Source organism: Erythrolamprus reginae, chromosome 11 (genome assembly GCF_031021105.1).
Source record: "Erythrolamprus reginae isolate rEryReg1 chromosome 11, rEryReg1.hap1, whole genome shotgun sequence".
In the NCBI taxonomy this organism is placed as follows: domain Eukaryota; kingdom Metazoa; phylum Chordata; class Lepidosauria; order Squamata; family Dipsadidae; genus Erythrolamprus; species Erythrolamprus reginae.
The window spans coordinates 3,777,124-3,788,148 of record NC_091960.1 but is presented as its reverse complement, the minus strand read 5'-3'; the positions used below and the strand labels follow the sequence as shown (position 1 = coordinate 3,788,148).

Here is an 11,025-nt window from a genome sequence, read left to right as displayed (position 1 = left end):
AGGAAAGAAAGAAAGAAGTCCAGAAATATTTTCAAGAGCTTATTTAAACCTTCCAGAAAATCGAGAATTGCTGATTTATTCCAGCACCTAAACTGGTCTTTGACCCTCATAAAAATTGACTGACAGTGACGTCCACCCTGCCGTGTCTTAGTTGGGCGTAAGCAACATTAAATTCTGATATATTTTTTTTCTTCCTCTCTGCTTTATTTCACTTGTGGGGGGCAAGGTTGCCTCTGTTTGGTGTGTCTGGAAAGTTGGGAGAAAAGTTTTAATTTTCCTTCCTTTTTCTCAGGGTGCTCCTATCTAAGCTGGGGGTGCTGGTGTCCGAAGTTTTCTTTGAGGAATCTCCGGGTGAGTGTAACTTTAAGGAAAAATTCTTTCTTCTTCTCTCCTTTTGTCCTCCTCCTCTTTTAACCCTTCTGCAGCCGGATGGAATTTGCACCCCTCTTCTTTGTACTTTTCTGGGTTTTCCAAAGCAGCCACTCACCCACTCATTCACCCCTCCCTGCTTGCCCCCAAATCAGCCGTCTATGCTAATCTTCCAGGTCTTTGCAGCTTCTGCACAAGGTTGTAGCTGTGTGGGGGAGTTGTCTAGTGTTGGGGGAGTGAAAGAGAGGGAAGCGGTGGCGTTCCTTCCCCAATCTCTGCCTCTCCCTCTCTCTCTTTCTCACTGTCTTTTGGGAGTAAGCAAGAAGTTAACTCTCTTGAGTAAGCAACTTTATTGTAAAGTCTGAGTAAAACTCCTCTGGCCTCAGGAGCCGGCGTAGGAGGAACCCAAGATAGAACTGGAGAGAAGACTACAACAAAAAAAAAAATCAGCTGTGCTTCAGACACCAGAAAAGCAAAGTTGAGAAGAAGAAGCAGCAATTTTTTGCTGAGCCAAAAGCAAACGAACGCACGGATTTTGAAAAGCGGGGAGTAGAATTCTCTGGGAGAGTCCCTAAAATACTCTCGTTTCTTCTTCTTCTTTTTGGTGTAAGTGGTACCGATGCCTGTTTTGAGTTGAGGAAAGAATTCCAGACTTTGAGCAAGAGTTTTGGTCACAAAGGGAGAAGCTCCACTTCAAATCCATCGCTCCCACCCCACCGGCCTCTGGGGAGCTGACTTCACCTTGGACTTTTTCGTCTCCTTCTTTTTCTCTGGACCGCAGTGGTCATTTCTCCAGCCACTTTTTTAATGAGTTAGTGAAAGGGGGAAAGATCTGATTTTTTTTTTCCTCCAACGGATTTTGGGGTTTTTTTCTTCCACCGATGAGCCACTGAACTGATTCCGGGATGATTTTCGAGAGAGCTTTTCGGTTTGGGAAGATGGACCGAGTCCGCTGGTGCTTCCTCTCGGGTTTGCTGCTTTGGTCGATGGGCATCAGCCACACCCAAGAAGGTGAGTGTGTGTGTGTGTATGTACACCTATTTTGTGTGACCTGAGTCCTCTTGTGTTGGTGAAGCTGAGAGAAACCCACAAAACCAAAGTGAAGCAGGTGGTTAAATATTAACGGTGTGGTTTCCACTCGGAATTTGAAACTCTGCTTCATTCACATCGCTTGGACTGGGGAGGAACAGGTGGCAATGCAGCGGCTTTTGGCCTACTGTGCAGTGGTGTTGTTGTTAAAGACTTTATTTTATTTTATTTTTATTTATTAGATTTGTATGCCGCCCCTCTCCATAGACTCGGGGCGGCTCACAACAATAACAAGACCAATGTAAGAACAAATCTAATAATTTAGAAAACGCTAAAAACCCCATTATTAAAAGCAAAGATACACACAAACATACCATGTATAAACTGTATAGGCCCGGAGGAGATGTCTCAGTTTCACCATGCCTGACAGCAGAGATGGGTCTTAAGAGCTTTACGAAAGGCAAGGAAGGTGGGGGCAGTTCTAATCTCCGGGGGGAGCTGGTTCCAAAGGGTCGGGGCCACCACAGAGAAGGCTCTCCTCCTGGGTCCCGCCAAACGACATTGTTTAGTCGACGGGACTCGGAGAAGGCCAAGTCTATGGGATCTAACCGGTCGCTGGGATTCGTGCGGCAGAAGGCGGTCCCGGAGGTATTCTCCCTCCCCCTTTCCTGGTCCTCCATTTATGACCACAACCAGGGGGGTAGACTTTGCAAAGCCAGGCAGTCCTTAAGCGAATTGTGCCCAAGGTTAGATAGAAATAGAATAGAATTCTTTATTGGCCCAGTGTGATTGGACACACAAGGAATTGGTCTTTGGTGCAGATGCTCTCAGCGTACATAAAAGAAAAAGATACATTTGTCCAGAATCATGTGGTACAACACTTAATGATTGTCATAGGGGTCAAATAAGCAATGAAAAAACAATATTAATAAAAATCTTAGGATACAAGCAACAAGTTACAATCGTACAGTCAAAAGTGGGAAGAAATTGGTGATAGGAACGATGAGAAAAAACTAGTAGAAATAATAGTGCAAACTTAGTAAATAGTTTGACAGTGTTGAGGGGACTATTTGTTTAGCAGAGTGATGGCATTACTGTGGATTTACCAACCACGTCTGCTGGAAGTTTGTTCCAAGCATCTACTACTCTTTCAGTGAAATAATATTTTCTCACGTTGCTTTTGATCTTTCCCCCAACTAACTTCAGATTGTGTCCCCTTGTTCTTGTGTTCACTTTCCTATTAAAAACACTTCCCTCCTGAACCTTATTTAACCCTTTAACATATTTAAATGTTTCGATCATGTCCCCCCTTTTCCTTCTGTCCTCCAGACTATACAGATTGAGTTCATGAAGTCTTTCCTGATACGTTTTATGCTTAAGACCTTCCACCATTCTTGTAGCCCGTCTTTGGACCCGTTCAATTTTGTCAATATCTTTTTGTAGATGAGGTCTCCAGAACTGAACACAGTATTCCAAATGTGGTCTCACCAGCGCTCTATATAAGGGGATCACAATCTCCCTCTTCCTGCTTGTTATACCTCTAGTTAACCCTTTAACATATTTAAATGTTTCGATCATGTCCCCCCTTTCCCTTCTGTCCTCCTATAACGTCAATCAAACAAATGATTGTATGTTAATTTGGGGGGGGGACAGGTTACCGACTCTCAACTCCCAAGCCTGCTGGGAAGTGGACACTTGATTACACATCTGGAAACCCTAAGATAAGATAAAATAGACGTGATTGTGTCAAATGCAGAGATGGCTTTGAAGCTGGCATCCCTATTATTCTCTGTAAAGGGAATGAGAGTTCGTAGGTGGCAAAGATCCAATCCTGAAGTTTAGTGCTTCGTTGTAAGACCACCTATGGGGAGATTGAGGGGTCAAGTAAATGATTCTTGAGCATTTTTTGTGACAGCCCTCCCCCATCCGTCTGGCTTCATTGAAGGACATGGGGTGATGCGATAGCTGACCCCCAATATTTGAGAGGAGGTGCTACAAAGAAATGGTGTAAGGTCTCCTGCGTTGGTGTGGGGTGGGAGTAGATGACCTTCAACAGTCCCTTCCAACTTACTTACCTACCTACCTACCTACTCAATCTATTCTCCAAAGCCCCCGGAGTCCAGACAAAGAAACAAAGGATGGAAACTAACCAAGGAGAAAAGCCACCTAGAACTAAGGAAAAACTTCCTTACAATTAATCAGTGGAATGACTTGCCTCTGATTGATTGGTGGATTGATTGATTGATTGATTGATTGATTGGTATGATCTAGAGGGCTTCTGCCTGAGCAGGGGGTTGGACTAGAAGACCTCCAAGGTCCCTTCCAGTTAGAATAGGATAGGATAGATAGGGTAGAATAGAATAGAATAGAATTGAATTGAATAGAATAGACTGGCCGAGTGTGATTGGATATGCTCTCAGTGTACCTAAAAGAAAAAGGTACATTTGTCAAGAACGGGTCCAAAGACGGGCTACAAGAATGGTGGAAGGTCTCAAGCATAAAACGTATCAGGAAAGACTTCATGAACTCAATCTGTAGAGTCTGGAGGACAGAAGGAAAAGGGGGGACAGGATAGAAACATTTAAATATGTTAAAGGGTTAAATAAGGTTCAGGAGGGAATTGTTTTTAATAGGAAAGTGAACCCAAGAACAAGGGGACACAATCTGAAGTTAGTTGGGGGAAAGATCAAAGGCAAAGTGAGAAAATATTATTTTACTGAAAGAGTCGTAGATGCTTGGAACAAACTTCCAGCAGACGTGGTTGGTAAATGCACAGTAACCGAATTTAAACATGCCTGGGATAAACATATATCCATTGTAAGATAAAATACAGGAAATAGTATAAGGGCAGACTTGATGGACCATGAGGTCTTTTTCTGCCGTCAGTCTTCTATGTTTCTATGTTTCTATCATGAGGTATAACACTTAGTGTTATACCCTTCCAGCTCTATTCTGATGGATTGACCTTCGCCACAGGTCTTAAGGTGGTCAAGGTTGGACCCACTCTGCTCTCTCCCACCTTTCCAAGCAAAGAGAGGCTTTGACGGGGTAAATACCTAAAAGAAACAGAAACACACACACACACACCCTCCATCCCATGTCTCAATTCCGGGAGCCCAGCTCTGACCCAGAGGAGACCCAGCTGGGCTCCATCACTTTGCTGGAGAGACTTAGATTCTCCCTGGTTGCCCCTGGTTTTAACCCCTGAGAGCAGATTGGATTGTTTTGATTTGCAAAGGAGAATCAGGGGTGGGAGGTGAGAGGCCCTGGAAAGAATTTGGGGCACTCAGCTGGTTCTCTCTCTCTCTCTCTCTTTCATCCCCCTTTTTCTCTCTCCCTCCCTCTCTCTTTTTCTCTCTCACCCTCACTCTCTCTCTTCCATCCCTCTCTTCCTCTCTCTCTTGCTCTCTCTCACCCTCCCTGCCTCCTTCTCTTCCTCTCTCTTTTCTCTCTCCCTCCCTCTCTCTCTTCCATCCTATTCTTCCTCTCTCTTTTGCTCTCTCCCTTCCTCCCTCTGTCTTCCATCCCTTTCTTCCTCTCTCTCTCTCCCTCCCTCTTTCTCTCTTCTATCCCTCTCTCCCTCTCTCTTCCACTCTCTTTCTCTCTCTCCCCCTTCCCTCTCTTCCATCCCTGTCTTTTTTCCTCTCTCTCCCTCCCTCTCTCTTCCCTCCCTCTCTTCCTCTCTCTCTCTCCCCCTCCCTCTTTCTCTCTTCTATCCCTCTCTCCCTCTCTCTTCCTCTCTCTTTCTCTCTCCCCCTCCCTCTCTTCCATCCCTCTCTTCCTCTCTTTCTCTCTCTCTCCCTTCCTGCCTCTCTCTTCCTCTGTCTCTCTCCCTCTTTCTCTCTTCTATCCCTCTCTTCCCCTCTCTTCTCTCTCTTTCTCTCTCTCCCTCCCTCCCTCTCTCTTCCCTCCCTCTCTTCCTCTCTCTCTCTCCCCCTCCCTCTTTCTCTCTTCTATCCCTCTCTCCCTCTCTCTTCCTCTCTCTTTCTCTCTCCCCCTCCCTCTCTTCCATCCCTCTCTTCCTCTCTTTCTCTCTCTCTCCCTGCCTCTCTCTTCCTCTGTCTCTCTCCCTCTTTCTCTCTTCTATCCCTCTCTTCCTCTCTCTTCTCTCTCTTTCTCTCTCTCCCTCCCTCCCTCTCTCTTCCATCCCTCTCTTCCTCTCTCTCTCTCTTTCTCTCTCTCTCTCTTTCTCTCTCTCTCCCTCCCTCTCTCTTCCATCCCTCTCTTCCTCTCTCTCTCTTTCTCTCTCTCTCCCTCCTCCCTCTCTCTCTCATCTGTTTCTGTTCGCAAAAGGGTTCACGGCGTATTCCTAAGGATTTCCTTATCACGGAAGGGAAATTAGGAATAAAATCACGGTTGGTTATATTCAGTGGGAATAAACAGTGGGTGAATTGGCCTCCAATTTGGCACAGGGAGATTTTCAGCACTGCCTTCGAATCCCATGCAAAGAAAGAGTGGGGAGATTTCATGGCTGCGTATTAATAGACGTTCTATTTTTATTTATTGCTCTCTTTTTTTTAACCACCGGGCAATTTACATCATAAATCGCATCTATCGCCGTGGGAGACATTCGAAAAGGACGAGGGAGACAATAGAGCCATAAAAGCTGCGGCGGGGGGGGCCTGGAACAATTTTTTTTCCCTCCACACATGTACACAATTTTGTCCTTTGAACATCATACCTGCAATCGAAAGGGTAGTTTGCTATCCTGGGTTGCACTGGAAACGTACCAAGAAAATCCAGATTTTTCCTCCTGTTTTATTGTTGCGACTTCTCTGCGCAGTTTTTCTCAACTTCGACAACTTGAAGATGGTGGACTTCAACTCCCAGAATTCCCCAGCCAGCATGGCTGGCTGGGGAATTCTGGGAGTTGAAGTCCACCCATCTTGAAGTTGTCTAGTTTGAGACACAACTGCTGTAGCTTATAAGAGAGACACACATTAAAGAGGGATAAATATCTGCTGAGGTTTTTGCTTAAGGTGTTTTTTTTTCAAAGAGGCAACTGGACTTCCTTTCTCTTTTCTTGAAGATATGGATAAAATTGAACGGGTCCAAAGACGGGCTACAACAATGGTGGAAGGTCTTAAGCATCAAACTGGGCTGCGCTTAGGTCGTGTATAAGGTGACGTCGGTTTTCCAAACCTAGGATTGTGAGTCCAGTTGCGAGTGTAGGAGTGGAGGCCTCTTCTAGTCAAGTATCTCTGGACATTTTCTAAGGTGTTTCCTAAGCTGGGCTGGTTTGGATTTTGATTTGCTACGATGACGTTGTTTATTTAGTCAGTGAAGCAGTGGAAGTGATGTGCCAGTGCCCGGAGGCTGTTGGGGTCTGGATGGGTGTCAACAGACTCAAATTCAACCCTGATAAGATGGAGTGGCTGTGGGTTTTGCCTCCGAAGGACAATTCTATCTGTCCGCCCATCACCCTGGGAGTCATTGACCCCCTCAGAGAGGGTCCGCAACTTGGGCATCCTCCTCGATCCACAGATCACACTAGAGAAACATCTTTCAGCTGTGGCGAGGGGGGCGTTTGCCCAGGTTCGCCTGGTGCACCAATTGCGGCCCTATTTGGACTGGGACTCACTGCTCACAGTCACTCATGCCCTCCTCACCTCGAGGCTCAACTACTGTAATGCTCTCTACATGGGGCTACCTTTGAAAAGTGTTCAAAAACTTCAGATCGTGCAGAATGCAGCTGCGAGAGCAATCATGGGCTTCCCTAAATATGCCCATGTTACACCAACACTCCGTAGTCTGCATTGGTTGCCGATCAGTTTCCGGTCACAATTCAAAGTGTTGGCTATGACCTATAAAGCCCTTCATGGCATCGGACCAGTATATCTCCGGGACCGTCTTCTGCCACACAAATCCCAGCGAGCAGTTAGGTCCCACAGAGTTGGCCTTCTCCGGGTTCCGACGACTAAACAATGTCGGTTGGCGGGACCCAGGGGAAGAGCCTTCTCTGTGGCGGCCTCGACCCTTTGGAACCAAGTCCCCCCAGAGATCAGAGTTACCCCCACCCTCCTTGCCTTTCGTAAGCTCCTTAAAACCCACCTCTGTCGTCAGGCATGGGGGAACTGAGATATTCTCCTCCCCCTAGGCTTACAAAAAATTTATGCATGGTATGTCTGTATGTATGATTGGTTTATTAAATTAGGGTTTTTAAATTAACTTAAATATTAGATTTGTTTACATTGTTTTATTGTTGTTGTTAGCCGCCCCGAGTCTGCAGAGAGGGGCGGCATACAAATCTAATTAATAAATAAATGAATAAATAAATTTATCTATTTTGCCCAAAGCCACCCAGAATCATATATGTGGAATGTGAAATATAAATCATTGTTTTTTAAAAAAACTGCACCCTTCGTTAAGGCCGATGGATGGGGCTGAGCCAAATGGGTGGGCGACTCTCACTGCAACCCAAAATCCAGGCATGAGCAATTTGGAATGTCACATTCCAAACTTTTGATTCTGTTGGGTGAGTCACCCCGAGCTGGAACAGCAGGGAAACTTGGGTGGAGGGTTTTGAGAGGCGAGGGGTGGGAGACTCCAGCCAGTGGCTGTGAGTTGGGGGGAGATTGAGCTGACCTTTTGGGTCTCCAATAAACCTTAAGTTGAGGAGGGAGGGGAGAAAACTGGCTCCAATTCTTTCCCCGCTGGGAGAGGTGGATGCATTGACATCACTTGTGCTGTCGTAATTCCTAACGCAAAAGGCAGCCCAGCCCTGCGTAAGGATGGCCAAAAGGCTGCCGGTTTCTTCTTGTTTACTTTGCAAATGTCCCGAGTATCTGGTTCGGACAACACCGAGCAAGTGTCTCCACTTGGCATTTAAATTTTTTTTAAAAAAAAACAGAAGAGAGGTTGTTGACTTCAGGGTGTAGGGATTCAAATCTGGAAGGTCAAACTAACTCAGGGGTTTCAAACTTTGGCCACTTTAAGCCTGGGAGACTTCAACTCCCAGAATTCTCCAGGCTTAAAAGTGGCTAAGGTTGGAGATCTTGGGGAATTCTGGGAGTTGAGGTCCTCCAGGCTTAGAAGTGGCCAAGGTTGGAAGGAAGGAAGGAAGGAAGGAAGGAAGGAAGGAAGGAAGGAAGGAAGGATGGAAGGAAGGAAGGAAGGAAGTATTGCCCACAAGATCATATGCTGCAACGTCCTGCCTGTCAGCGACTACTTCAGCTTCAACCACAACAACACAAGAGCACACAACAGATTTAAACTTAATATTAACTGTTCCAAACTTGACTGTAAAAAATATGACTTCAGTAACCGAGTTGTCAAAGCGTGGAACTCATTACCGGACTCCATAGTGTCATCCCCAAACCCCTAACACTTTACCCTTAGATTATCTACGGTTGACCTATCCCGATTCCTAAGAGGTCAGTAAGGGGCGAGTACAAGTGCACTAGAGTGCCTTCCGTCCCCTGTCCTATTGCTCTCCTATATCTCCTATACCTTTCTTCTATTCCTATATTTCTTCTTTTATTCTTTCATTGATATGTTCTATTACTATATCTTCTTTTCTATTCTTTCTTAGATATATTTTACTATGAGTATCTCCTCTATAACCTTCATCATGTATTTTATTATGTATAGATAGATATTTACCCACCTAAACCCTCATTGTGTATTGGACAAAATAAATAAATAAAATAAATAAATAATAAATAAAATAAAATAAATAAGGAAGGAAGGAAGGAAGCTTGCAATAGCCCTTATATACCGCTTCACAGTGCTTACCAGACCGTCTGTTAAACAGCATACAGAGTCAGCGTTTTGCCCCCAACAATCCGGATCCTCGTTTTACCAAACTCGGAAGGATGCAAGGCTGAGTCAACCTTGATCTGCTCAGGATCGAACTGCTGTCAATGGGCAGATACTGCAACACTTCATTCTCACCACTGCATCACCTTGGCTCCTTCTTCCAACAGCACCTAACTTTGAAAATTCGATAAACAAACAGGCCGTTAATCGAGGACTCCCTGTATAGCCAATCACAGCTTCCCTCTTGTCGTCCACCACATCGTTCTTTTCTGCAGTGGCTAGGAATTCAGCACTAAAAGACATCCAGCAATGGAGTTTGGATTATTTAACTTTAGATTTAGAGAATAGATATTTAGTACATATCTATCTATCTATCTATCTATCTATCTATCTATCTATCTATCTATCTATCTTTTATTTTCTTTCTTTTTCTTCTTCATCATCATCTGTATTTCTATCTATCTTTCCCTTTCTTTCTTTCTTTCTTTCTTTCTTTCTTTCTTTCCTTCCTTCCTTCTTCTTCCTCTTCCTCATCATATCTATCTTATCTATCTATCTATCTATCTATCTATCTATCATCTATCTTTTAATTTCTTTCTTTTTCATCATCATCATCATCATCATCAATATCTCTTTCTCTGTCTGTCTGTCTGTCTGTCTGTCTGTCTGTCTGTCTGTCTATCTATCTCTCTATCTATCTCTATCTATCTATCTATCTATCTATCTATCTATCATCTATCTATCTATCTATCTCTATCTATCTATCTATCTATCATCTATCTATCTATCTATCTATCTATCTATCTATCTATCTATCATCTATCTTTTAATTTCTTTCTTTTTCATCATCATCATCATCATCATCAATATCTCTTTCTCTGTCTGTCTGTCTGTCTGTCTGTCTGTCTGTCTGTCTATCTATCTCTCTATCTATCTCTATCTATCTATCTATCTATCTATCTATCATCTACCTATCTATCTATCTATCATCTATCTCTATCTATCTATCTATCTATCTATCTATCTATCTATCTATCTATCTATCTATCATCTATCTATCTATCTATCTATCTATCTATCTATCTCTATCTATCTATCTATCATCTATCTATCTCTATCTATCTATCTATCATCTATCTATCTATCTATCTATCTATCTATCTCTATCTATCTATCTATCTATCTATCATCTATCTATCTATCTATCTATCTATCTATCTATCTATCTATCTATCTATCTATCTATCTATCTATATATATATATATATATATATATATATATTAGATTTCTATGTCGCCCTTCCTGAAGCGACTCAGGGTGGCGTACAACATTGTAAATGCAAACAATCTATGTGGGTAATCTAATTAATTTAAAAAAAAACATGTACAAAATTAATAAAAATCTAAAACCCCTTTTGCTATCATCCACATTTATCCAATTCAATCATTCATATCAGCCGGGGACAATATCGTCTCTTATGGGCCCCATGGCAGAGGTAGGTCTTCAGAGCGTTACGAAAGACCAGGAGGGAAGGGGCGGTACGTATCTCCGGAGGGAGTTTGTTCCAGAGGCCCGGGGCCACCACAAAGAAGGCTCTTCCCTTAAGGCCCCGCCAGATGACATCGTCTGGCCGACGGGACCTGGAGAAGGCCGACTCTGTGGGACCTAACCGGCCGCTGGGGTGCCTGAGACAGGAGACGGTCCTGTAGGTCAGTGTTTCCCAACCTTGGCAACTTGAAGAGATCTGGACTTCAACTCCCAGAATTCCCCAGCCAGCATTCGCTGGGAGGTGGGAGCCCCACAACAGCTTGCGGCTGCGTTTTGCACAATTTGCAGTCTCCAAACACTCTTCCGAGGCAGCCCCATTT

General features: G+C 44.1%; 1 protein-coding gene across 2 annotated transcripts in view; it reads left to right on the top strand.

Annotated features, from left to right (window-relative positions):
- Nucleotides 1-423: 423 nt before the first annotated feature.
- The window catches only part of AXL (AXL receptor tyrosine kinase), a 66,543-nt gene continuing 55,941 nt past the window's right edge, over nucleotides 424-11,025 (top strand). For both annotated transcript variants that reach the window (XM_070764895.1, XM_070764894.1), the window contains exon 1: nucleotides 424-1,380. In XM_070764895.1, coding sequence (XP_070620996.1) covers nucleotides 1,275-1,380 — 106 coding nt within the window. In that variant the 5' untranslated portion in view covers nucleotides 424-1,274. The remainder of the gene's footprint in view (nucleotides 1,381-11,025) is intronic.